This window comes from Pungitius pungitius, chromosome 12, assembly GCF_949316345.1.
Source record: "Pungitius pungitius chromosome 12, fPunPun2.1, whole genome shotgun sequence".
In the NCBI taxonomy this organism is placed as follows: domain Eukaryota; kingdom Metazoa; phylum Chordata; class Actinopteri; order Perciformes; family Gasterosteidae; genus Pungitius; species Pungitius pungitius.
In genome coordinates, this window is record NC_084911.1 from 4125940 (window position 1) to 4153374 (window position 27435).

General features: G+C 45.7%; 2 protein-coding genes across 15 annotated transcripts; one reads left to right on the forward strand and one right to left on the reverse strand.

Moving 5' to 3' along the window:
- Positions 1-88: 88 nt before the first annotated feature.
- prkcsh (PRKCSH beta subunit of glucosidase II) lies at positions 89-4827 on the forward strand. Its single transcript, XM_037476040.2, has 18 exons — positions 89-243; positions 616-750; positions 844-960; positions 1046-1141; positions 1228-1285; positions 1460-1577; positions 1755-1884; positions 2033-2117; positions 2239-2317; positions 2551-2634; positions 2721-2885; positions 2975-3068; positions 3381-3450; positions 3571-3660; positions 3742-3816; positions 3900-3999; positions 4112-4271; positions 4681-4827. The coding sequence occupies exons 1-17, from the start codon at positions 204-206 to the stop codon at positions 4256-4258; spliced, it is 1683 nt and encodes a 560-aa protein (XP_037331937.2). The 5' UTR covers positions 89-203; the 3' UTR covers positions 4259-4271; positions 4681-4827.
- A 3063-nt stretch (positions 4828-7890) lies between these two features.
- On the reverse strand, positions 7891-22327 carry elavl3 (ELAV like neuron-specific RNA binding protein 3). 14 transcript variants are annotated; one of them, XM_062565957.1, is made up of 8 exons: positions 21783-22326; positions 15284-15503; positions 15097-15200; positions 13043-13196; positions 12697-12922; positions 12351-12404; positions 11821-11859; positions 7891-11096 (listed from the first exon to the last, which is right to left on the reverse strand). In XM_062565957.1, exons 1-8 carry the CDS (start codon positions 21789-21791, stop codon positions 10748-10750), a joined length of 1155 nt encoding a protein of 384 aa, XP_062421941.1. In that variant the 5' UTR covers positions 21792-22326; the 3' UTR covers positions 7891-10747. The 14 variants fall into 14 exon arrangements, with proteins under 14 accessions (XP_062421941.1, XP_062421939.1, XP_062421940.1 ...); XM_062565955.1 differs by having other exon boundaries at positions 12697-12925; positions 21783-22325; XM_062565956.1 differs by having other exon boundaries at positions 12697-12925; positions 15284-15500; positions 21783-22324.
- Positions 22328-27435: the final 5108 nt, after the last annotated feature.

The window sequence follows — 27435 nt, forward strand, 5'->3', positions numbered from 1 at the left end:
CATTTGAATCATCGTTGAAATACATCTGTTTCTTTTACAGTAACATTGGTTTTTACGAACCGTGGTGACAGCGCTCTCTCCGGCGTGAGATGGCTGCATCCGCCGCCTCAGACTGATGCCACGGCCCTCCACCAATCACAAGGGCGCATCCAAGTGTCGTCCAATCAGAGTGGAACAGGCCAGAATGGGCTGGGGTTATACGCATGCGCGTTAACAGCACGGAATCAGGCAGCGCATTGACCGGTAAAGATTAGCAATTAGCTCGTTCGGTTTTTTTAAATGTATTTTTTCCATTTACTCGCTTTATGTTGTATTCATGCAAAATGTGCTATGATGGAGTCGTAACGACACACGCGCTCTTGAAATAATTGTATTTTCATGTTTCTTAATTGGTTGTTTTCGGCTGAACTCGCTTGTTAGCATGTATTTGTTAGCTCTCCGCTAACTAAGAAGGAGTCGTTGTATTCTGTCGCATCGAGTCAAAATAGCCTTACGTGCCACATATTTTGTGTTAAATAACGGTTCCGACTATTGCGAAGCGTGTTGTGTCAGAATACTGTCATTATTAATCTGCCTTAATTTACCCTTCGTCTGATTGGGGCACTTCCGGTGCAGAGTCTTGCAGAAAAACCGACCCGTTGCGGAGCCGCACCATCACGATGACCTGTCAGCGCCTCCTCCTCCTCCTGCTGCTGACTGTGGGAGTCTCCACGGTGGAGGTCCAACGTCCTCGCGGGGTCCCTTTGTCAAGTACGTTTTTGTAACTTGGTCAAAATGCATTCCCTGTGGTTTTGGAGCTGGTCGTGGCACTGACTCGTTTCTTCTGTGCGACCTCTTCGACAGAACGACAGTTCTATGAAGAGGGCAAACCTTTCACCTGCCTGGATGGCTCCCGGACTATTCCCTTCGACAGGGTCAACGATGACTACTGCGACTGCCAGGACGGCTCCGATGAGCCAGGTGAGCATAACCTGCACATGCTTAGTTGGTTTAGTTCTCGCTTTGCACGTTTCGAACAACATCTTAACTGCGCATTTATCCGCAGGCACTGCGGCTTGTCCCAACGGCAGCTTCCACTGCACCAATGCAGGGTTCAAACCGGGCTTCATCCCTTCCTCCCGCATCAATGATGGAATCTGTGGTATGAGGTTTAAACTGTGATCACATTTGTGTGTCAGGTGTGTTGTTTGGCCAGGATTTCCGTTAACGTCTGTGTTTCTCGTTTAGACTGCTGTGACACAACAGATGAGTACAACAGTGGGGCTACCTGTCAGAACACCTGCAGGTGGGAATGTTTTTGGGTTATAAATGCAATCATTTTTTAATGCTCCTCCAGTAAGACCCTATTTTTTCCTATTTGGCCTATTCTAGTGTTAACATATGCATATAGTTTCCAGAACACGTTGTATATTTTGATTATGTCTTCATTCCTTTGGCTGTCTTGATGTATGGTTTGCAGGGAGTTGGGCCGCAAAGAAAGGGAGAGCATGCAGAAGATGGCAGAGATTGCCAAGGAGGGCTTTTTGCTTAAGCAACAACTAATCCAGGAGTCCAAGAGGGGCCTTGAGGAAAAGAAGGTGTGACTGATACAACTTGTCTGTTTTAAAATCAACCTCAGTGCTTGTGAATATGAATTGTCACATTGTCCAATATGTTTTTTTTCCCCTAGATACTGATATTTCAATAGAGATGTTAGAAGGTGTCCCTTGTTTGAATGTATTGTGTAGATCTTAAATTGGTATTTGTTTCATTAGTCCAAACATGCAGATATTGATGTTGGAAAGAAAGAGTTGGAAAATAAGGTGGAGGCTCTGAGAACTGTAAAGGAGGCCGCTGAGGAGCCAGAGAAAGAAGCCAAAGAGCGCCACCTGAAGGCTTGGGAAGGTAATTCAGGATATAAATGCACATCACCATCTACTGTTTGTTCACAGCACCACTTTTAAGATCACATAAAGACTGCGAAATAATGTTCGAGCTGCTTAGTATTTAAAACCTCAGAATCCCTGATGGCAAAATGAAATGTATGTTTCAGCTCAAAAGGCTGTTATTCAAATGGAGAAGGACAAGGCTAAAATGGCTGAAGTGTTTCTTGAACTGGATGATGATGCAGATGGCTTGTGAGTATCCCCCAAAATGATTAGCCCCCATAATGACTAGTGTCCTAGCGATACTAAAATACAAGAAACATTCTGTGATAAGATGACTGTTCTCATGCCTATGTAAATGTGTTTGTGTCAGCGTCTCAGTGGCTGAGCTTCTGTCCCACTCTGAGCTCGACTCCGATTCAGCGGATTCATTCACCGAAGCAGAGGCTCAGGTAAATCTGTCCTTTTTTAATTACTTCTTATAAACCCACAGATGTCAAAGTTTACTTATTAGGGTTGTTATATATGCTGTAGATAAAGTACTCCAGAATGCTTTTTTTTCACCTGCCTGCCTAAACATGCAATTTTGAGCTATAGATCCGAATTCTAATGACGATTTTTGGAACGTTAATGTCCGTATCTCACGGAGCGATACCAACGTGCACCCTGTTTTTGGTCTGAGAAGGCACTGTTGGGAGGAGTGGACCAAGTGGCCCATGCAGCGTTTGAGTCCGTTTGGAGTAAAATCAAAGAAAAATACGTCTCCGAGGTGAGAACCCGATGCAGAATCGTTCCAGTCGGCTCCACGCCGGAAACAAACCGCTCCTCTAAACGTGCCACTTTCCTCGCCATCAGGCCACCGCAGACCCCCCGGCGCCCGTGGAGACTCCGCTGGAGGAGATCCGGGAGCCGGACTCCGACAATGAGTCCGAGCAGTACCCCGAGGAGGACATCCCGGAAGACGAAGAAGAAGACGACGACGACGACGAGGAAGAAGACGAGGACGCCGATGACCGAGAGGTAAACCCGACGAGTTTCTCCGTCAAACTTGCGCCGGATGACTCGCTGGTTGTTTTGGTGAGTCACTGTTGTCTGTGTTGGACACGCAGGTCCCTCCGACGGCGCAGAGCCAAGAAAAGAAGGATGACGATGGTGAGGGGACGATGCCGCCCTATGACGAAGACACACAGATCCTCATTGACGGTGAGTGCATGTTTGGAAGTGAGTGACAGTCAGTCTTTAGCTTCCAGTGAGTCGCGCTGTGAAATGCTAAATGGGGGGGAAAAAGGAAAACACAGATGTGACTGCATCCCTAATTAGTTTAAATGCTAATTTGAAACCCATCCCTCTGGTTTGTGTGTAGAACAAAGTGATTTATTGTGTGCTGCTTTTTAGTTATTGTCTTTTAGCAAAAACTTGAACAGGAGAATGATTTGCTCAGTCCTTGTGTGCACACATGCTTGTATGGATTATCACTGAATTTACATATTTTAATTGTGTGCATTTGATACCCAGCTGCTCAGAAAGCCAGGGATGCATTTGATGAGGCTGAGAAAGCTCTCCGGGAGGTTGATGATCAGATCAAGTAAGTACTTTGAATGTGACGGAGCCTCTCTTCCAATATTGCCATCGGTGTTTGTTCCCACAACTGCATTTTAACTCTAAGCTGCCACATTAAATTCAAAAAGATAACCTGTGTCTGCAGGAACCTCGAGAAGGAAATCTCCTTCGACTTTGGACCCAGCGCTGAGTTCGCCTACCTCTACAGCCAGTGCTACGAGTTGACTACTAGCGAGTATGTGCGCAACAATGCTGTAATTATTAACTATAATGTGTGTTTTGGTTCCTACTTCTAAAGTTAACATTTTGCTTTCAGGTATATCTACAGGCTCTGCCCGTTTAACAGAGTATCGCAGAAACCTAAGTTTGGTGGATCGGAAACTAACCTCGGGTAACGCATGGCCCATCTTGTTTCATAGTATTTTGTTTCGTATGTTTTTAATCCTCACCTGGCTGTTCCCGTACTCTCCGTAGATCCTGGGGCCAGTGGGCGGGTCCCGAGGACAACATCTACTCTATGATGAAGTACGACCATGGAACAGGGTGCTGGCAGGGCCCCAACAGATCCACCACAGTGAGTCCCCGACGCCTTCGCCTGGTCCTCGTCCACGCGCTCTCGATGGACGAAGCTCAGGGAGAAAACTGTTTTTTTTTTTTTTTTTTTTTTTTTTTTTCCCGTCTTTCAGATTAAATTGACTTGTGGAAAGGAGACCGTTCTGACGTCTACCTCTGAGCCCAGTCGCTGCGAGTACCTGATGGAGTTCGTCACCCCGGCCGTGTGCCAGGAACCTCGAAGCCTGGATTCAAATGATCACGAGCACGAGGAGCTGTAGATCCATTAGATTGGTGAGGAACGTGCTTCTCTTTCATGTAAAAATCCATTGAGAGCGTCTCGCACGGTCCTGTGGCATGCCGCAGGGCAGATTATATTCTATAGCACAGGCAGTCAATGTTGAGCAGATAATGTACTGGTCACCATTTCTAGATGATTGTCACGCAAGCTAAAGGAAAGTCCTTCTAGAAGTTACAGCTTCCTCCTTTAGAAGAAGAGAAAGACGGCGGCAGCAGCTGCTGCTGCTAGGTAATGGCAACTTTATTTGAGGTGACTTAAAAAATAAAAAATAACGTAAACGCTGAGATGAGGCAAGAACTGGTGTGAAAGCTGAGTGCTTCGGGAAAAGAAACCTCTGGGGATTCATATCATCTAACGTGTGTGTGTGTGTGTGTGTGTGTGTGTGTGCGCTCATACTCGCAGGTTGTTCTCGAGGGGCCACAGTCACCGCAGCAACAGGAATTTGCTGTTCATGATGACGACGACGATTCCAATCAGAAGTTAAATTGTCTGCACTTCATGTCAAATGTAGTCATTCCATTGTTTCCCAATAAAGTTCATTTCATCATATTCCAAACTTGTGTACTTATCTCAGGCGCTTGTATTTTTTTTAATTTGCTGCAGCTGATTTAAATAGACGTTTAACTGTCAACAGCACACGTCGTGTAGAAATCTTAAAACACAAGGTCCTTTTCTGCCGCTAGATGTCTCAGTCAGAACGATCCCAAAAGAGGGAGCTTGGCATCATGGGATTTGTGGTCTTCACCGTGGAGGGGGGGGGGGGGGGGGGGGGCGTTAACGTTATTTCTCTGATGTTTTGAGTTCCAGATGTCCAATGACAAAAAATCCTTTATCCTTTTTAAATGGATCCTAAAATGTGACTTAATGTTGGATTTAAAACAATTGAGCATCATCAAGGGGATTTAAATCTATTTACAGGCAACCAAATAAAACCGTTAGTCTGAATAAAATGATGCATTAAAGTATTTGTAGACATTTGAGATAATGCAAGTACAAAACTCAAAATATACGACATAGGTCATGTCGTATTTAGACATTTTAATATAGAAAATATACATATATCTTGCACTAAATCAGCAGTATATTATGTTCTTTTATACACAATAAAACATCAACACTTAAACTGCATTAATTGAATGAAATGGATCTGTATTTAAAAAATGAATCATAACTTACTGGAAAGGAAACAACTTGGTACTGACAAATGTTTGGTCTTAACATTCAATAATATTGTTTCCACAGTCAATAAGAATTGGATCACTCAATATTTGTAACTTTTATTTTATTTTTTTCTGGCATGTAAAGTACAAATAATTAAACAATTCCATGAAAAAGTCTTCAAGCGTCTTCAGCTGAAATCCCAGTAATAAATATCCTAGACTAAACTGAAAGGTTTATTTTTTTTTTCTTTGTTAAATTTCGACATTGTTCATTTGGTCATGTTTGGAAGTATGAGATTTTGTATTTCTTCCGCTGACATTGGTGCCAGCAGGACTGTTTTGATCATTTTCACCTTTTTGATTTGTTCTACCATTCCAGGAAAATGTAAGAAAAACATCACTAAGTTACTGCGTCCCCTCTTCTAAATAAATAGACACAAAATACAGTTGGTTGAGAAACAGAAGGACCACTCACCCCTTCACTACCCGAGAGACCCCCAAGAACGCCTTCCTGCAGCTTGATCTGACCTCTGTGACCTTTCACCGGAGCTCTTTGTTCCAATTGCACAAATTGACACAGATGATCTCAGTGTAACGATGCTTTTGCAGAAATAGAACCCATAATATCTATTTTTTTTTCCTCCCATAAGTCAACCAATCAGCGTAAACAGGAAAGCTTCTTGCGAGCTAATTAAAGCCAGGACCTCCCCTTAGTTGCTGGACCCCTCGATTGGGGCCCGAAGCCTCGCTTTGAGGGGCTGTCCCGCGTCTCCGGGGGGCCACAGAGTGGTTTGAAAAAACAAGACTGTGATTAGATTAAATAATTAAAAAGATTTTCATTGAACAAGACAAACAGAACACAGGCAGTAAAGGCATAACATCTAGCACACAGCATGTATGTTTATACACTTCAATTAGTTAAATATAGCAGTGCATTCTTTGACTATGGAGAACGTTTCCAAATCGTACTTCTAAAGCTGCTATTTGTCCCCCTTTTTAAGAAACAAAATGGTGTAACCACAATTTTGGCAAACTTAAAATCTTTTAAACTTGCAAATATAATGAAATAAACCATAAATATACACAAAACATACTTTATACGAGGCAATAATAATAATAATCATAATAAATAGTTTTTAAGTTAACAATAAGTTAAAACTACAAGCTTAAAGTCGCCCAAATAATACAAGTTTGTTGGCGCTATTTTGAATTTTTTCTGTTTAAATTATTTTATGTTGCAACAAAAGCTACCACAGACTTTTACAAACACAATTGAACACATTTGATTGAAATAAAAAAATCTAACTAAGTCTAAAATCTGCATACACCGTAAAAACTGCAACTAATTAAATAATGGAAGAAAAATAACAAACTTTTACCCAATCAATGCAACCAAACAGAAGCTTTGACCCATGTGTGTTCTCTATGGCAACATCAACAACACAAATACGCTAATTTAACAAGTGAGTCTGATATGTAAATGAAATCAATAAATTACATTAAAAGAAAAAAAAAAATGATAATTGAAATTGACATGGGCTAAAACTGATGATATATTAGACAGTATTCCTTTCAAGGTTGGTGGAGAATCGCTCTATTGAGTCAGCCAAATATGCAGTTTGCTTGAGCTTCGCATGGTCGGAGCACAAATTAGGGGCCGTGGAAGTGATTATTGGAAATTTACAGATCAGACCTCTCATTGCTCGCTGGATCCTCTCAATGAGTCTGCTTCACTTGAATGTTTTTGTGTCTGAACCTCTGCTCCTTTCACTACCCCGCAAACCTTTTCAGTGTGACGTTTAATTTCTTTTTTTAAAAATATATATCATTTGTTCTCAGTCAATATAAAAACAAAGCACATTGCACTTACTGTTCCATAGGAAAGTTTTTTTGTCTTTTTAAATGATAATTGTTGTTGCTCAAGCAGTGTAGTACTGTTTCCTGCCGTGGTCCTCGGGCGCTCTACTGTGCATCTGGTGTGGGTCTCTGTGTAGACGGTGTGCGACGACGGGCCCTTTTTTGGGGCCCTGGGCCCCCCCCCCCCCTACCCCCCCGCCTGTTGGTCGGCTGTGAGGTCATCGGCACGCGGCCTCCGTCCCCTCGATCGTCCCCTAACGTCTAGCGCCGGCCCGGCGACGCCCCGTCTCCTGCAAATCGCTCGACCCCCTCCCCCCCAACCCCTCTCCTCGCCACCCCCCCCCCCGCCCCCCCCTAGAAAATAGCTGGATTAGTCCTTTTATGGGGTCAACTGTGGAAACGCCAGCAGCAATCGTTCAGAGTATTTTTTTCGAGGATGAAAACGGTAGATGTCAGATGGAAAGATGCCGGAGTAAGTGGTGCAATGCTTTAAAGGATTTAATTGGTCACGAGATAAAGCAGATGATATAAATGCTGCGGTGGGGGGGATACATTAGATCCGATTTTTCCTTTGTCAAGACTCATTTATGATATGCCTTTTTTTTTTAATATTCGGGTTGTGAATGAAATGTGTGCAAATGGGATGACTTGCAACTGTTTCATTTGAGCATTTGGTGTTTACAGGATTCAACAACTGATATGTGCAACTTAAGTGTTCAAACGTAATGGTAACTGAAATTGTAGAGGGTCCTATTTGAATAAATAACATAGATTTGTACAGCAATTACTCAGGGAATAATACAGTTAGACTTAATTTATCCATCTTGGTACTGACTTGCAAAGCAATTCTTTGGCAAAAATCAAATCTATCTAATCATAACGAATCATGCTTAGTGTTCAGTATAATTCTGCATAACGGTTTGAATCTGCTTTTTCACCTTTTTGTATTTGCAAGCAGCTATTGGGGTTTTTCCAGCTGGGCGATTTTCTGGTGTCGCCGCAGCTTGATCTGGGATTCGTCAAGTCAAAGGACGTCGCTCCACTGCACCATCGCAGAAGCAACACGACGAGATGCTCTCAAACGTCGGCTCGTGTCCCCCGACGCTTTCGCTTTGCTGTCGTTTTTTATGCATTTTTTTATTTATTTTTTCACATCAATCGTATGGTGTTTTTTTTTTTGTTTACTTTGTTTCAATCAATGTGATATGGTTAAGTTTGTACGAGATACAACGCTCCCTCGCCCCTTCCCCAAATCCCCACCCACACACCGCATGCTTATTCCCCCTTGCTCTGCAAGGAGCAGAGGGTTTAAAATAAAGCCATGCGATGTCCCAATTTTTTCCAAGCTTAAGAATCTGTAAAAATTCAGCAGAAGGTCTTCGTCCTTTGTATGTATAAAAATAGATTTATCTCTAATGTAATCCTTTCAAAGAGATCGTCCTCTTTGGCTAACACAGCGTCATTTAGAAAAGCAAAAGCAAAAGTGTCTGGAATATAGCTGACTGTTATTTATTCTATTATCATGTGCAGATGTCTGGATATTGAAAGACATCAGCTCTTCCCCGTGGTCGATCTAGACAGGTTGGCCCTGAACGTTTCATCCAGGGTGCCATAAATCATTTTCATGCAACTGGGTTGGGGCTATTTTGAGAAATGCTATTTTTGTTCTGAAGCAAATGAATAAATACCTCTCTGTTGTAAACAGAAGTATTATTATAACACGTGTTTTGCAGGCTTGATGTTGTACAGTCATCTTTTTCAGAAGGGCAGGAGTTCAAAGTGTCTTTTAGATCAAGTTGAGGAGCACTTGACGACGCCGGAGCTCACACGCGAGGCTCTGAGTCGTCTGGGGGCCGCGCTCCTGTCAATCTGCACTTTGCATGTGATTGCGAGTCTATGGTTGGACATTTAACCTCATTATTTCGGGTAGTTTGTTTTCCCACCCCCACCCCCCCCCCCCCCCCCTGCACTAGACAGAAGAATAATACCGGTGCTCTCGGGTTTTTGCCCATCTGTGTTGTTTCCGCCTGTGTGGTTTGACCTTTGTAGCAGCTCGCTTGGATCTTAGTTTCCTGCCTCCATTTGTTGTCTGAATGAATCTGAAGACATTCGTAATCAAAGCAAGAACGATACCATTTGGACGTGTGTTTTTTTTTCTCTCTCTCGTGACCTCTTCACACCAGATGGCCTTTCAGTTAAAGGGATATCACGCTAAGAACGAAATGGCCTGTGAGTATTAATAACACAATACAGGTTCGCAGGTGAGAAATGACGCAAAAAGTGTAGAAAAAAAACACCGGTATTTTCCTTTTGACGTGGCCGTGCTGCGGCGAAAGGGTCTCCCCCCCCCACCCCCCGTCTCTCGCCCCACCAGAGCCGCTTGAACCCATCCCGAGGATGGACGCCAAGAAATAAAGGACACATTGTTGTGTTTTTTGCGGACTAAATGTATCTTGTGGTCGTCCAGCTGTGTGTGCCTCGTGGTGTGGGTCGCTCTGATTCTGATGGCTTCTCTTTTCTGGGACCGGTATTCATCGGTCCGGCCTAAAATCTTACTGGTTTTTTCTGCGCTAACAAGCTCACGCAGGGTAGAGGAACTGCCTTCACGCTAGGCACCACCTAATTCAGGTCAGGAAACAGTAGTCAAGGTTTCTAGAAAATGCTTACATACTCGGCTATTATAACCACCTTAAATATTGAATATATAGTTATATTTTAATAGACGTATATAAGAGAACACTGTTTTTTTAATTTCATTTTCTTTGATCTAAAAAAATCGCTGATTCAAAATGCCCAAGTGTAAAAAAGTGACTACATCCTCTCCAGCAGGATAACAGGAGAGATGACGGGGGGTAAGAGTTTGGGTAAATTGCACATATTCGTTCATTAAAATTTTTTTCTTCTTTTGATCGTTTTGTTCAACAGTTGTCGTCATTTGCCTGAATTCAATCAAAGCAGCCAGTACACATTCTCTGTCACATTCGTTAGACTGTCTCCTAAATAGATAGCTCTCGCCCCCTAACCCAACAAAACCAGCTACGTACCCCCTTCTAATTCAATCCAGGCAAATACAGGGAAGGACTAGCATGTTGTGTAAAGATAACAACAAAAAAAAACAACAAAAAAAGAGAAAAACCTCCTCCGGTGTGTTTGTTTGATACTCTTGACTCTGGGAATGTCTGCTCATGTCTGTGCGTGTCTGCGTGTGTCTGCATGTTCGTGGTGTCATACTATCGATCTGTGTGATGTCACAGAGAGAGAGAAAGAGAGAGAGACTCAGTCCAGGCCCCGTGTAGAGCGATGGCGCCGGGGGGGGGGGGGGGGGGGGGGGGAGCTCAACCTTCGCCGTAAGAAGCTGCCGCCAGCTGCCTCTCTCTCTCTCTCTCTCCCTCCCTCTCTCCCTCCCTCCCTCTCTCTCTCTCTCTCTCTCTCTCTGTCTCTCTCTCGCTCGCTCAGGCCTTGTGCTGCTTGCTGGTCTTGAAGGAAACCTGCAGCACGCGGTCGCCCAGGCGGTAGCCGTTGAGGCTGGCGATGGCCATGGCGGCCTCGTCGTAGTTGGTCATGGTGACGAAGCCGAAGCCCTTACATTTGTTGGTGGTGAAGTCGCGGATGACCTTGACGTTGGTGACGGCGCCGAAGGGCCCGAAGAGCTGCCACAGGACGCTCTCGTCCGCCTCGGGGGACAGGTTGTACACGAAGATGCACCAGCCGGCCCCCGTCGGGCCGGTGAGGTTGACGCCGGCCAGGCTGGTCATGCTGTCGATGGTGATGGGGGAGAATCTGGGGAAGAGAGTGGGAGAGCTACCATGGGTGTCATTCTGAAGTTCCGCACAGAAATCAGTTCTCTACGCTGTCCTTTGTTATTGTATCTGGAGGACACACGTCTCCATCCCCTCTCTGCTGCACAGTGGGTGGATGAAGGCCTACTACAAAGTGACACTAGCGTGCCCTGAGACACGTTTTCTCTGCTTGACCAAAGCCTCTGGAGGAATTAAAGACACGAATCACAATGTTCAACGGAAGAAAAAAAAAAAAAAACCACAGTATTGAACAAAACACAGAAACCTAGAGAGGGATGAAAAGCAAATTGGAATAAAATCATACACAAACTGGAGCAAACAGAGGAGACGCAAACGGAATCTGGTATGTCCATGCTGGTGAAAAAAAGGGGACATTAAAGCAACTGAAACTGATAATGTTAGTTCATAAATAAATACATAAATATTATTTCTATTAATTAAATGAAAAGAACGAAAAAAAGGGTTAAACAAAGCCATGCCAGAATACCCTGCTGTTAGAAGCCTGCATCGTTGCTTATTGCACTTTCCGATTTTCAGTATTTTGTTGTCTGGGCTGCTTCTGTGAGATGGTTTGAACGGGCAGTGGGTATTAAAAATGATTCGTTATATCTGATTTGGAGATGAAGTCAGCAGGCGGTATTGCAGGCACTTTGTTTGTGAGATTTTTTTTTTTTTTTTTTTTTCCTCGGCATGGATGCTTTTGAAAATACACCTTTGGCATTTACCTCTTGACTCCGTAGCTGGCGTTTAGTAAATTGTCGAGTCTGCAACGCAAGAGGGAGAATGAAGGGGATGCAGAAGTTAGTTATGAGGTTCTACAAGGAAGGGGGGCTTTCAGTTAACATGTTGTTCCTTCACCAGATGGCCTCCAGGGGGCGTCCTGCACTGCAGGGCACTCCCCAAAACCCTCCGACCACAAACGGACGGGTGTGAAATAGACCTGAGAGTAGATACGTCTCAGCTGGAGTTTATTCTTCATGGTGAGTTCAGTTGGCAGAGCTTCCAAAAATGGATCCCCCTTCAATAGTTTAAGGGTATCTACAATTGTTGTGAGATTCCACCAAAATATTTAATAATGGAAGCATTTGAATTTCACACCTTTTTTGAACCTTCATTCAAAATGCATGTCATTTTTACTCTTTACGGCGCCTATGTGGTATAGGCAAACTTTAAAGGTTCAGTGTTATTCTTCTTAAAGCAAAGATTTATTTAGCTTTAGTTTTTTAATTGTATTTGGAAAAGTCTGGTCTCTTACATTGGTTTTGAGCTGTTATTTGGATCTGGTCCCTTTCCAAGTGAAGGGATCATGCTGCAGTTTAAAAGAAAGTCAGAGAGAAAGAGTGAGAAGGAGGGACAATGCAATATTGCCAATTCCTTCCGTACCTATAATATCGCTTGAAGGAACAGTTTACCAATAAGTTGTGTTAATATTGACAGAAAACTTATTTTTCTTTCTTTTTCGAAATCCTTTCGATTACACAGTTGTCCTCAAAGAAATCTACCACACCCGCGCTGTTATTTTTTTTTAAATTCCGGGTGAGCCACTTCATCTTGGTCGCTCTTTCTCCTCCCGCTGTGAAGCTGCCCAAAAGGTTCAGTACCTGAAACGCTGGGTCTGGTGGTGCAGGGGCCCCGTGTAGCGGCGCGCCGCCGTCTGGTACAGCTGGGTCAGCAAGGCCTGGCCCGTCTTCTGGCTCGGGTTGTTGGCGAACTTGACGGTGATGGGCTCGGCGGCGCCCAGGGGCTTCTGCCCGTTCAGCCCTTTGATGGCCTCCTCGGCCTCGTTGCGCTTGTCGAACCGGATGAAGCCCACTCCTCGGGATATGCCTGCTCCGATTCAGAATGCAAAACCAACGTTACCACCTTGGCATCAGGGACCCACCGGCCTTTCGTTCAAGGGGGGGGGGGGGGGGATGGTGCCGCGGGAGGAGGGAAATTAGGCTCTACCTGTGACTTGGTCCACTAGGATGCGGGACGTGATGATGCGCCCGTATTGGGAGAACAGCTGCTCCATGTCCTTCTGGCTCATGGTTTTCGGGAGCCCACTCACGTACAGGTTGGCGTCGCGGATGGAGGCCGAGCTCGGTCGGGCGTACGATACCTGCAACACGCGAACGGAACCAAGCCATGTTTTGCGTCAGAACTGCATCGCCCAAAGGGAATAAACGAGTGAAAGCAAAAAAGCATGTCAGAAAGTACCGAGGCTACCTGCTGATCCAACTGACTCTTGGCCATCTTGTGCCCTAAAGACTCTGCAACCATCGGGCCCGACTGAAAGCCCGTCTGCAGCGAACAAGCGCCGAGTGTCAGCTTTGTTTTGCACTAAATTACACATCAGCCTTAGCTGGTGTGTTTTTCTGAATCCACTGGTGACTTAATTAGCGCACGGAGAGGGGTTTTTTTTTCGTGTGTTTCTATCCCTTAAGGTTTTCTGTTAGCGCTTTAGATAGATCTCACCTAAACGATTGAAAGAAAGAAAGAAAAAAAAAACAGAAAATATCACGCTGTCGTCCTCGTGTTTATGGGAGCGCGTGCACATTCGCCCGATAGATCGGCGCCGCGCTTGTTTGTGTGTGATGGAGGAGACGGGCCGAGCTGCCTTCCCTGTGTCCTGCCTCCTTCCTTTGTCCTTGTCCTCGTGTGTGTGTGTGTGTGTGGGGGGGGGGGGGGGGGGGGGGGGGGGCAATGCGAGCGCACCACAACACTTGCAAGATGCTCGACAACTTTTAAACACTCTGTTCACACATATGCATCGGTGTGATGAATCTAATTCGCTTTTTTTCTCTCTCTCTCTCTCAAAGTATTCATGGAATCGACTGTGCACATTTCACAGGCACAAAGAACGCGCGCTGATGCGAATCTAAAGGCCTTGTGGGTGGGTTTTTTTGTTTTTTTTTTTCAGTTGAATACAGGTGTTCCGATTTCATCCATCGGTACTGAGCACCAGCGTCTATTGTGTACACAGGCGGCCCGGTTGTGTTGCGCGGTGATTAGGGTGCTCTGGATGAGTCAGGGGGGGCTGGGGGGAGTGGCTGTGTTTGGGGAGCAAAGGCTGCCCTATAATTACCCCTCTCCCCGTCGTGGCTCCCACAGTACAGATGGTGCCTGGAGCCCATATGGCCTCTAATCCTGTCATTGGCATTCTGCTCTCTGAGCTCCCCCCACTGCCCTTCCACCGCTGCCCCCCCACCTCCCTCACGGCCTCACCGCTCTCTCTGTTCGAGCTTCCTGCAAGACCAGACAGATAAGACCATGCGCTATTGAGCAGAATAATTCATTTCTTACATCTGAGGGGTTCATTATGGACGGAGCGATCTGTGTGTGGATACAATCAATAATGAATGTCATAACACCAGATGAACAATATAATATAATATTGGTCGTGACAGTCAACCCTTTTAATGCCTGCTGGCCTCAAAGTAGGAAGAGTATTGAATTTCATTATAAACACATATTAGAAAGGGGGCTGAATCCAGCTCTTCTCCTGCTTGCTCGGTCTTTGGTCAGAATTAGCGTCCGCGTTGGATCACCTGCTGTGATTTCCTAATCCCGTAGTTTGTCTCAATCTTTGATGTACTTTGATCAGGTCGGGGGGGTTGGAAGGAAGTCGTGTCTAATAATATGCCCCTCCTTCCCTCATCTGATTTTGGGACAAAGAAGTCCCCTAATTAGCCCAGATTGGAGGCAGATGGGGTAACCAGGACTGACCCCGGTGCAGACTTCCTAATTACATTTCCATCACAATAATCTCTGCATGCTGTCCGCCCCTTGCTTTCTGACCTCCACTCTCTCCTGCTTCTTTTCACCCTTTCTCTATCTTCCTTTGTTCTGGCCACCCCTCCCTTCTGCCTCCTCCTCGCCATTTTCTTCCCCTCCCTCTGTGACGTCGGTCGCAAATCCCCCCCCACCCCACCCACACCCCCACCACACACACAGAAAATCTCCACTTCCTTTCCTTTTGTACAGAGTGAAAGAACACAAAAGAGTAGAAGTCCGCTCACCTTGATTGTTTTAGTCTGCAGTTTTAGACCATTGAGTGTGTTGATGGCCTTGTCCGCGTCATTTGGATCCACATAGTTTACAAAGCCGTATCCCAAACTCTGACCTGGAGACAAAGACCGAGCCGCCCGCTGTTAGTGACTCTCCACACCACGAGGTGAGGATGGGTTGGTTTTCTCCGGGTTGTACCTGTTATCTTGTCCCTGACGAGCTTGCAGGATTCGATCTCCCCGATGCTACCAAACAAACTTTTAAACTCCTCCTGGGTCATGTTCTGAGGCAGGTAGTTGACGATCAGGTTGGTTTTGCTGTCGTCTGTGGAGCCGTTGGAGCTGATGACTGGACCGTTGGGCAGACTGGTTCCGCTCGGACCGTTGGACACCTGGGTTTCCATGGTGCTGATTATCTGCTGAGGGAGAGGGTGGCGTTAGAATCGCAGTTTCACAAAGACACAGCATATGTAAGGCGGCTAAAAGGTGCATCTGTTCATGTTTGACTCATAATACATGCATGCAAGTATAAGAAAAAGGATAATCCCTTCTCATTTCGTCCACTCTGTCACTGTCAGAGGGAAAGGTCAGGAATCAGCCTCGCTAAAATGAATGCGAGCTCTTGATTTATCGCCTCCCCTCCCCCCACTTTACACCCCGTCCTTCCTCCTCTGTCGCCCGCTGCCTCTGGTCCTGCAGATGTCACAGTCCCTGTTCCCCTGCTCCTCCCTTCTTTCTTCCAGGGTCAAAACTTCATTACATCATTACACAGCCAGGGATAATAGTGGGGGGGGGGGGGGGGTGCGGCTGCGGGGGGTTCGGGGCGACGTGGGTCGAGAGGAAAGACTATCTGGAGTGTGACGTAGCCAAATGGATTTTGAGCTCTAAAAATGAGGGAGTTTGAGGGTTTGCTAAAAAAAATAAGTCAGATTTACGCATTTGTCCATTTGACATTGTTCCGGTTTCTTGGAGGGTCGGCTGACTTTTGTTGTTGAGTTCGACCCACGGTGAGATGTTTGTGTCGCTGTGGAGGACAACGTGTTGCTTAATTTGATCCACAGAGGCTCCTCACGGATTATCTGTGTAGGTCACAAACAAAACTTTGTGCTCCACTTCCTTTCCTCGTGATCACCACCCAGTTCTCTGCATCGTTGTTTCAACGTGGAAAATCACTGCAAATCTGCACGGATTCGTTCATGTCTAATATTAGATATTTAATGCAAATCTTAATTTGACATCCTATTTTATTGAGCATATATTGAATATCTGAGCAGGCTCTTTTCATTTACACCTCTGTTGTTTTCATACTCTAACATCATCATTCAAAAATTTGATTAGCAAATATGTATGCACGTTTAAAGTTAGCTAACGCTAAAGATAACATGTGTGTGCATTTGTTATTGATTTTTGATTCATTTGAACCCGTTTTCCTTCTCACAAACAAAGGTACGGTGTTTGGATTACCAGTTTGAATCCACGTAAAGTGTGCGTTTTGTGTGATAATGTACATTTTTGTATCAGATTTTAAACTGTTATGTTTGGTTAACAAAGGGATAAAGTGAATGAAAAAAAAGAGTAATTTGAAAATGATTCTTTAGACTTGATGGAGAAATTCTTCAGGTGTTGTTGAAACATAAATAATATTTATAGCACAAGTATTTACCTGGCAATCGTCCCCCGTGGCTTGTTGGATTAGGTCCAGTAAAACCATAAACAAACAACAAGCTTAATATTTATTTTTCTTTCAGATCTCTTGTAAATCCACCAGCAGTTTGCGTTTCGGCGGGTTATCGTCGCACACTTCCCATTATGTGAGAATAATTCATTTCTTCACATCTATGTCCCGTCTCATGTGTTCTGTCGCCTCTGTCTAACCTGCCTTCTCTCCTCGCCTCTGTAATCCGCTGTCTTGCTTCGAGCCTCACCTCGTCTCAGGTTGCCCAGGTAACGGCCCCTCAAAGACTGCATTGTTTTAATGGCTGGCTGGCTTCCTTACTTTCAAAGTGTGCGTTTGCGTCTGTGTTTATTGAGAGCAGATATGCAGGTCAGACGTTTCTCCTCCGTGTATTAATATTATATGGCTTTGCAGGAGCGGGGAATATCAGCGAGCCAAATTGATAAAGACAAGGGGAGAAGGAGCGCGGTGACAGAGTTAAGACAGCTCTAAAAATAAAATGCTTCAGACTCACATCCACACACAAAGGCCATGCAACATCCCCAGCAATCTGTCACATGAACGTTATGCTGGTTATGACTAAAATGCCTGCTGAACATGTTTTTTGGGGGGATGGAATAAAGATTTTATGTTGAATTTATTGGACGGTTATGTGTTGAGGTGCATCAGACCAACTAGAAATATGAGCAACTGGCTGTGTTGTAAATATGACCAAAAAAAACATATTTAAGGGGAAAAAAATAAATGTGAATAGTCAACTGAAGTAACCCTCAACATGGCCGAACACATACCCCCAGTGAACAGCGTGGACTCGTATGATTCACAGAAGAACTGAGTTGGAGTGGTCGACACAAACAGCAACATTAAGATTAAGATTGTCAGAAGCAAAAGAGCGCTTTGAAACCAATAGAAAAGATACCAGAACAGGGAGGGAGTCATATCTATTATTCCTAAAACTAAAATCCAATACTCTTGGTTTGGAGTTTGGTTTGCAAAAACCCCATTGCTATGACAACGACACAATAAATCATTGTAATGCTGTAGCCTACAAGAGTACGAATAATCCTCAAAACACGCCCATCTTAGATCTACTGCACCCTTCAGACACGTTTGAGTACCGGAGACAATAAAAACACCTGCATGATGTTCTCAGAGCAAATATTATCCCCCTCCTTCCTTAACATAATTCTTATACGCTATCTAATGAGAATGTAAACCCTTTGTAAAAAGATTATTTAAAAAAATTCTCTTTTATAATTCCCTAAAAGATTCCAGTTGTTAGCATAGCACTTTGTGTCCCACACTCCTTTTTTTCCCTTCTATTTTGGGGGTTCTGCGAGATTTCCCTTAATATTTAATGAACTGCATCAGCATCGCCCACACATGGTCCCAGACTTGCACGCAAACAAGAGCCCTGCCTCCTCTGCCAAACACATGAACCCAGACTTGCACGCAAACAAGAGCCCTGCCTCCGCTGCCAAGCACACGTACCACCACCTACACTGCGCACCATTTAATTACAAAAACGCAAAAGCGTTGCATGACTAAATGCAAATGCAGTCAAGGTTCTCTTGTCTTCAGATGCTTATAAATCGCTTTCTCCAATTCATTTCTGCTCCAAATGCAGCTCAGCACTGGAGGCTAATGTACAGAAGAATACTTGTCTCCCAGTTTCAGTCATAAAATGAGATGTAACACATTACATGTTACAGTTAGCTGACAATCCCAATTTGAATGTGAAATGGAGCAAGAGAGAAAATGACACGGTCACCTTCAGTATTTTGCTTTGACATGCAATTCCAGCATATCTGGGGAGTTCTGTATGTGTGTAATATGTGTGAATTAGTTCTCTTTGTGTTAACAGAACTAAACATCACTCAAAATGATGAGTAAAGACCTCACCAACTGGATCCTTCAAACTAACAATGACGAAAAGGATTTGTCATTTTATCATCTAACATAGTCCATATTATTGCACATTATTTAAAGTTCTTTCTGCGGAATGCATGAATTAAAACTGAAAGCTAGGGTGAAGTGTAAATGAGCCCTCTAAATAACACAGATTACAGGATTATCCCAAACAAAGGGCATTAGCCACACTCTCTGCAGCTTAAGGGATCACGGTGGCAGCTGTAAAACAACAGGACGACAGGAGTCACAGCCCCCGTCGGCCGTGCACCGAGCCTCCGTCCTTGTTGTCCGCTCTAGCAGACTAAAAATAAAAGCCGTTTCCAAAAAAGATTTCAGCTCAGTGAGTCCGCGCCGCTTTGATAAGATGGGAGCAGACAACGTCAAAGGCTCAGGGAGACAGGCGTGTCCTGCGAGTCCTTGTAGCATGCGGGGCGCTATCCAGCGTGCTGAAAAAAGGAGTGGCCTTCGGACGGCAGCTCGAGGCCACAGAGGCCCCTGAATCCGGCAGAGACCTCCGAGTCGTTATTTTCTATATTGTGTTCTCTTTGAAGACGTTTTAATTCGAGTAATTAAGGAAAAATAAATTTAATTAAACTCGTATGCTCGACTGTTTAAATATGGTAAAATACATCCCTTTTGACCGGTTCTCTTATTTAAGCCCCTTGAAAATAAAAAAAAGGCAAACACTGAGCTCTGCAGGCATTCATGAACCAGGGCGCCTTTTTGCTGAATAAACGTATTGAAACGAGCAAACAAAAGAGCCACCCGTTCCTCCTCTTCTCTCGCAGAGGCTATGGCAGCACTATGAATATTAATGTAAACAGTGGCGCTTTGTGTCGTGGCCGAGGGGCTGCAGGACTCTCCGGGAACAATGACGGTTACAGTCGCCGGCCACGAGTCAAAAACGCCATTATGGGTCAAATAAAACATGCTTAATCCAAGACATGTTTTTCCTCAAAGCGTAACGTCTTGTATTGTGATGATAGTTGTATTAAAAAATCGAAGTGAACAGGCTTTAACGATCCAAAAGAGCATGCCCTTAAATTGTCAGATAAAAAACAACGTTTTTCCACAACGCTCACGCAATCAATAAATCAACATTAACATGTAATAAGTTATATTTCTGATAATTATATGAAGTCGATGGCAGCAGTAGGTCGATACCCCTTACATAACATTATTCTATATGACGTCTCCTATAACGTTTAACGTTGGACGGGCCATGTCTCAACTGAAAAGACCCAACACTATAGAAGGTGGTTTTATTCTTTTTAACTGAGAATAAAAATGTCGTCTGGCCCAAACGCTTTACATTGTTCTGTGTGTTTAGCATCAGGCAGCCGTTCACTGGTTCCACGCGATGGCCTCGGCTGCCCTTGTCCTTGAATCGTGTGCCTCGGATAGGTTATCTGACTCAACGCTTTTATTTGCTTGGCACTGCGGTACTGGCACTGAGGACTGCGGACCATGTGGAGGGGAGCTGTCCTCTGTCTGTGGGGCTCCGCCGGGGACAATAGGTGATGTACAACAAAGAGAAAATCAAAGTGGGATTGAAGGTGTGTCAGGTGGACGGTCCGATGTGCTCTGCGGGCCTGCATTTTGCATTTATTTTTTCGAAGTGAGATTCGGATCATTTTCAAATGCAAGGAAAGGTGGTGTTAAAGTTGTTCACGAGGCTAACTCATCTCTCTCACACCCTTCTGTGTTCAATTATTTATCTTGTGTTGCTATTCGTCACCGGCTGACATTTTACCACGTGCAGACATAATTCCAATTCCATTTAATCATTTAGTAATTCCACAAAACCAAACTGATGGGTATATTTTAGGATTGTTTTATCTCCCTTTAATTCCTGTGGGCTTTAACACCTGCATGTGATTTTCAGGCTCTTACCGACCAGCATCCACACTGAACCACGGTTTCGTATTTATTTCCTGCCCTCTATAATTAAATGCAAATGTCTCTTAATTGCTCTGTCTGCTGCCGACCGTGTCAAGAGGGAAAGCGGAGTGGGCCTTTTGAGGCTCCGAGGCCCTCGTTCGGTGCTTAAGTCCAGCAGAGACACGCCCAATCCAGCTAATTCATCACCGCTCACGTCCCCCTTCCACCCGACACGCGCGACGCAACCATGGCCATCTTGTACGTACGCGATGTGATGCTTGGGAGTGGAAATGCGCTTAAAATGGAGATGTCCGCGCGCGTCCTCACGCTGTCGCGGCCTCTGAGATTTCCAGCCGCATTCACCCGGTTGCATCGCAACGAGAACCCTGAGAAATTTGGACTGTGAGTGATTCAATGCAAACCAATGGATGCGTAATATCCCTCCTCCCCCTCCCGGAGTGACTCGACCCTTTTTTTCTTCTTCTTCTTCTTCTTCTTCTTCTTCTTCTTCTACTGCCTTGCTGGATGGGCCCTCAGCCTCCGAGGCATCCTGTTCTCTCTCAGAAACCCGTTTCCAGCATCCTTGCGCTGTACCAGGCAATGAAGAACGCCAGTCCCCCACCCCCCACCCCACCTTCCCCTCCCATACCCCCCCCCCCCACACACACACACACACTGAACCAGCGCCTCGTCGCCTGTCTCCATCTCCATCACCGTAACGCTGCGGAATTCCTAAATCTTGACTCCGGCGTCGTTTGGTGACAAATAACCGAAGCTTCGACGGTGTGGTACAGAAACGCAAAGGCTGTGCCATCTAAAATGGCAGGATAGAGACTCTGCCCTGCGCGCACGATGACTGCGGTCTGGAGCGCAGCCGGCATGGCGCATCACTCAGTACGAGACCGCTAATTGCCGCTATCGATCGTCAATCTTATCGTAATAATACGGCACTGCAAATCGGACAAAAACGCATCGGACACCGATCCCAGACACCCCCCCCCCCCCCCCCAGCACCCCCCCGTGCTCTGGCATTTGGGCACAGCCGCGGAGATCCTTTAAAACATGTATTCCCAATAAGTATAAATTGGTGAGAAATACGTCTTTGTATGGCTACATCGCATGTGTACATGCATAGTAGTTTTAAAAATATATCCAACAACAAGGGATACAACGTCAGCACGCTGCTACAGCATCCCCTTCACAAAAACGAGAGAAATGGAGTCATACGTACAGTAACCATTCTTGACGTACAATGAAAGAAATCTAGGTCCTTCTTTCCGCTGGTCTTCAGGCTGGAGGCTGAGTCTCTGTATGATCTTCAGCCTTTAAATTATTTGGCCCTTGTGTTCTGTCACGAGTCCAAATGAAAAGAAAAGAAAAAAAGGAAAAAAAAGGAAAAAAAAATACAGTCTTCGCCAGGGATTCTCAGCCCTCTGAGATTGTAGGTGTCCTCTATAGGATGAAAATGAGGAGAAAGGGGTTTTCTACTGGATGATGATGAGGGAGAGCGTTCTCTCCGAGTGGCGTGGGCGATGGTTTTTAGAAAAAAAAAGAGAAGCAGTGATCCTCAGCAGGGTGTGTCCAGGGGAGGGTGTTCTGGTTCTGCTGTTTTTGTGTGTAATTCCCTGCTCCTCTCGCAGTCTCCTTCTGTGCCTCTGCTGCAATGTTCTTCTTTTATGCGTCCTCCTGGCTGGCAGAGCACGCCGCTGATTGGCTAATTGTGCAGGGAGGGTACTACATGGCAGCCATTGCAATGCGCTCCTCTCCCATTATCCCCTTCAGGAGAGATCACCAAGAGTCCCCCCCCCCTCCTCTACCCTACCCCCAACCCCCTTCAACCACCCCACCCGCCCCTCCTTTCTCCATCCCTGCCCTTCCATCTCTCCACTCCCTTTTCCTCGCTGCCCTTCCTTTCTTCCTCCCTCTTCACACACGCGCATGGAGCGGCGTGAATAGGGCTCCACCTGCACTTACGGAACAGATGGGTGCAGCATAAGACAGCAGACTTGTCCCTCGTTCCCCACACTTTGCCCTCACTTCTCCATCCGCGTAGGCCCATTCCTTCCTCTCTGATTCTCCCCCCCCCCTCCCCCTTTAGGTCTGTTTTGAAACCAAGGCAAACAACTTCACTCCTCGGGCCTTTGTGTTGGCCAATAAAAAGCCATTTTGTAGCAGTTGTTGATCGGCAGACTCCCTGAGGTCCACAACCTTCTCTGAGAATCACAGACCTGAAGCAAAAGGTGGAAAAGACAAAATATGCAATAGTTGGATGTGAATTGTGTCTAGTAACCAAGCATTCAATCCATAATGTGACTGATGGGTGGGTGATTTCTGGACCTTTCGTGTGTCAGGGCAGATGGCCAGCTATAGCTTTAGGGTCAGGTGCAGACATGAGAATAACAAATGAGATGCACCCTGCATTAATTTCTGACTTTTCAGTAGAAAAGTTGAGAAACGTACCCGACGCGACACGTGACCAAGCCGCCTTGAACGGTCTCTTCTTTTGGCTTCGTGGACAGAAACGTGGCCGTGCAGTGATTTTCGTCTTACTTGGTGACATCCATCTTCCTGAGGAGTTGTCATCCCTCTTTGCCCACCTCCTGCTGCTCCCTCCCGTGTGGTGAGTGCTCACTGAGACATGCTGTTTGGGCTCATCTATAATGCATCTCCCCTGCCCCGGGACATCATGTGTGACAAATGACCTATTTCTGTGCAGACCCCCATAGGGCCTTGACCTGAGGGGGGGGGGGGGGGGGGTGGGGGGGGGGTGGGCGTGCGTGCGTGCAAGTGTGCGCAAATTAGTGTGTGTTTGTTTATTTGTTTCTCCGTCTAGGGTTCGTGGTCATGCGAAGAAGTGAGATGGGGATGGGAGGATTTATCAAACTAATGACTCCTGTTTTGTTTTGTTTTTTTCTTGAGTGGACACGTGGTGCAGAGGTGAGTCCTTCTCCCAGCAACCATCGCTTCCTGCGCTTCGCTCTCCCACGCTGACCTTGAAGAGTCCCCCCCCCCGAAGATCTCTGGCTTGTGAGGGAGGGGATTGTTGGCATCGTTGCCACTGACCACTTGCCTTTGAAGGATATATGTGGACGCTGTCTGTAGTGTAGATGAAGACAAAGCAACAGGACACGCAAAGTAACTCATCCCCTCGCACTGTATGCCTCTGTCGTTCCCCCCACCTTCAGTCACTCCTGCGTACCCCCCCCCCCCCTCTCTTTCTCTCCGTCATTGTCCTGCAGCTCTCTTCCAGTCAGATTCTGAACATGGGCCCTGAGTCTGATATTTTACATAATTGCCTTACATAAGTAGCAGGCTTGGCTCGGAGCTCGGGTGATATTAGCAGAGATGAATATTGCATGAGGAAAGCACTCGTTAAGCGTTAATAAGAGGATAGAGATGGAGCCCCACTGTCAGTCCGTCTTAACCCCGCCCCCACCGTCCTGTCAAGCAGTGACTCAACTCAGCCTGGATGCGTTGGAGCCTTTGAGTCAGTTTGTTAGAGAGGGAGGACGAATATGTGTGTGTTTCTATGTGTGTGTGTGTGTGTGTGTGTCTTTCTGCCGCTGTGTATGAATGTCTCTCAGAAGAGATTCAGTCATTAGGTGCTTGTGTTTTTTCCGTCTTTGTTTGCTGGATAAAAGCGGCCTCTTGTAACACAAAAGCACCCAGGTCCATCGACTGACTGCAGCCCCACTCACAGTTCACACTTAATGTGAATAAATAGGCTTAATTGTGGCCCCTCGTTAGAGCCGTGGTCGGTGGCAAGGCAGCTGAATCCTCCCAGTGGCTAAGAGGGCATTTGAAGCGGCCATTGTACATTTCTGAATCAAACAATCAAGCATTGGGTTTGCTTAAAAGCCTTTTTGTTATTCTACTGATTATTTTCTTAGCGTAAAGGGTTCCTCCCCTAGCGGTCATTAGGCGCCTTGTTGCAGCCGTCCTTTTCTCTTAGCATATCATGGAATGATCCTTGGTGCCACAGGGATTAACTCAAAGCATTTACAAGATGGGTTTGCTGATTATTAAGTTCATCGACCCCAAAAAAAGCAGTAGAAGGAGTAGAGACATGCAGCATGGCTAATGTTTTACCTAATGACTTATCCGGCAACTGAGAGAATATGCCGGTAGTACAGCATGCGAATTACAAACTCGTCGTGTGTGTGTGTTTGAACTCTAGGTAGTAAATACTCAACTTTATTACAAAAAGCCCTTTAGGTCTGAAATTTCCTCGTCGAGCCTCTTCAGTCTCTCATCTCTATTATTCTCGTGTGGTATTACGTCAAATAGAATGCCTGTTGCCACAGCCCTGCGGTAAGGTAGTGGCCTCGTGTAATGTGTGTGAAGCAGAGGGGGGGGGGGGGAGAGTGACACTACGACAGTGTGTGTGTGTGTGTGTGTGTGTGTGTGGGTGGGTGGGGGATGGGGAGGATGATTCAGCCTCGGGTCTGGTTAATTCAGCGGCCTCTCCACGAAGGCTTGGCTCTTGGCACTTCAGGGTTTTGGGGGCAGCAGCAGTGAGGCAGTTATTGCTTTCAGGAAAGGATCCAAAAGTAAATTAGCCTCTTTAAAAAAAATAATAAATAAACATTTGTTGACGATGGCAACTGGCCTAATTCAATCCTTTTTGTGTTATTTGGCCAATTTTTTTTTTCATGGCGTCCCTGGTGGCTTCATTCTTGCACTTTCTCCCTGTGTCTCTCTTCTCTTATATCTTTCTCTCCCTCTGTGTGTCTGGATGTGTTGTCTCTGGGCTATTATTAGAGTAGACAGGCTGGTGGGAGGAAGTCTCTGAAGTAGACGCTCCTGTCATCTTTTTATTTATGGATTATATTTTGCTCTCCATGCGCCTGTTTAATTCTCCGTACATCGTTATCAGTCTTTTGTTTGCGTGAATTCAGTGCCGCGTGTCATGTGTTTGACCTCTTTAAGGCCATGTTTGTGTGCCCTATCGTCACCATGGAAGAAATTTGAGGTGCTTCGAGGTATATTTGAATACTAGTTAATCCTAGCATTAACCGTGTGTGCGTGCGTGTGTGTGTGTGTGTGTGTGTGTGTGTGTAAAGGTACGTGTGGCTTTGGGGTCGGGTAAAGCAGGACTTACCTTCCCAGAGACCACGTTTCACTGAAAACCTTTTTAAATACAAAGCCGTGGTTATTAATGTTTAATTTTGTCCTATCTGAGCTGGTACCCAGGGAGCGTCTTTAAATACACAAAGCTCTTAGACATTCTCTTTGTTTTTTACTCGCTTCTTTTCCTGCTGAACAAAACACACAAGTGACAGACAACGGATAGAAAACACACACGTACGTCAGCCTTATCGGGCCCAGCGGTGTTCAGCTTCATTGACTGTTTCAGACAATAAATAATATTAAAAAAAACACTGTTACTCGCTCTACCTGAAGGGAGAGCCTTTGTTTGTTTTGTATTTATATTGATGGCAAAAGACTAGATTATAAGATGGAAACCGCTGGCTGAGCAAACGGAATATGAGAATGTTTCTTAGAAAAAGGCTCAGGCCTCCATGCCCTACCCCGCCCCATCTTCATGCTCCTCTCCTCTTACAATCTCTCGCTCTCGCTCCCCGCGGCCCTCCCTCCCCCCTCCCCCCCCCGTTTCGGTAACAGGAGACTTGAAATCAATAGCACATTAGTCTGGCCGGAAACTCTTGTGGAATTAAATATGAATGACTGAGATTGCAGCTCTACCTGCTGCTGAGAGAGATGCACGCAGGTTTTTTTTTTTTCTTTTCCCTCCAGTGGACATTCAGGCCATTTTGTGCGGTTGTTCCGTCTTACCGGATCACCAGCGGCTCCATCACCAGCTGTGTGGGAGATCCGCGAGGCTCTGATATAGTCGGGGGGGGGGGGGCTTTAGTCATTTTGTTCTCGGAAGTGAACGGCGGCCCGGTCCGGTGCCGTAATCCGATAAGAGCAAATATGATTGTGGACGTCACAGAGAAGCGACAGCTCAGAGGAGGCAGGAGGAACCGGCGGGCCACACCCATCCTTCCAGCAGCAGCAGCAGCATCTCGGTGTGAAAGAGCAGATCGCATCTTACTTGTTTTCAGTATTTCCTTCCAGACATAATATGTGTTGCCTCTTTCATTATGCTTCTCAGCTTCTCCGCTCGGCACATTCACTCTGGAACTTTTTGCCCGGGCAAATTTCATTACTCGGTCGGGTTCCATTATCATTAACCGGTTCACTATGTGAGGTGGAATAGTCTATTTTAACATGCTGTTTGGCATAAACGCCTAATTTTCAAGGTGGTTAGAGAGTACTGGCTGGTGGGAGGAAAGTAATATGAGACAAAAAGCCACCGCATATTCTTCTGGGAATTACTAGAAGCTTGGGCACCAGTAAGCCAATACACAGGGATGAAATAGAGGTAGACGTACATGTGAGCCATATTTCATCCCATCACAGATGAAACGGTTTGTGACAGATGGAGTGATATTGTTCCCCCCCCGTACTGCCTGTGAGTGCGGCCCCTCCTGATTTCCCTCCCTGACAGATGTAGGGGGAGGACCACATTGCACTCCTCTTTCTTTCAATTGATTTGGGTGCTTGAACCCTAAGGGACTGGAGGATGGTGGTGGGATGGGGGTGGTGGTGGAAACGGCGATAGGGGGGTTTAGTCTCTTCCTGCAGCACAGAAACCTGTAAAAAAGTACTATGAAGAAACCATGAACACAACATGCCTGCTGTATACCTGCACACACTCCAACATGGAGCACATTAAGGGCAGTGCGCTCTGCGCACCGCGCTGAGTGGAGCTGGAAGGGAATATTTCCATAAATCTTGGTTAGTGAGTGACAGCGCAGCATGCAGCCATGCATGTAATGTAGGCAGAGGAGAGCGTGTGGCTGTGGGTGGCTCAGCCT

What these genes read in the sequence shown, in the direction of transcription:
- prkcsh (XM_037476040.2), top strand. Translation starts at nt 204, where the DNA reads ATGCGCGTTAACAGCACGGAATCAGGCAGCGCATTGACCG. An exon ending in GGACGGCTCCGATGAGCCAG is followed by an intron (nt 961 to 1,045) that starts GTGAGCATAACC and finishes ATTTATCCGCAG; the next exon opens with GCACTGCGGCTTGTCCCAAC. An exon ending in GCCCCAACAGATCCACCACA is followed by an intron (nt 4,000 to 4,111) that starts GTGAGTCCCCGA and finishes CCCGTCTTTCAG; the next exon opens with ATTAAATTGACTTGTGGAAA.
- elavl3 (XM_062565955.1), bottom strand. An exon ending in AATAACAGCTCAAAACCAAT is followed by an intron (nt 11,860 to 12,350) that starts GTAAGAGACCAG and finishes CTTGCGTTGCAG; the next exon opens with ACTCGACAATTTACTAAACG. An exon ending in GCCAGCTACGGAGTCAAGAG is followed by an intron (nt 11,097 to 11,820) that starts GTAAATGCCAAA and finishes CACCCATGGTAG; the next exon opens with CTCTCCCACTCTCTTCCCCA.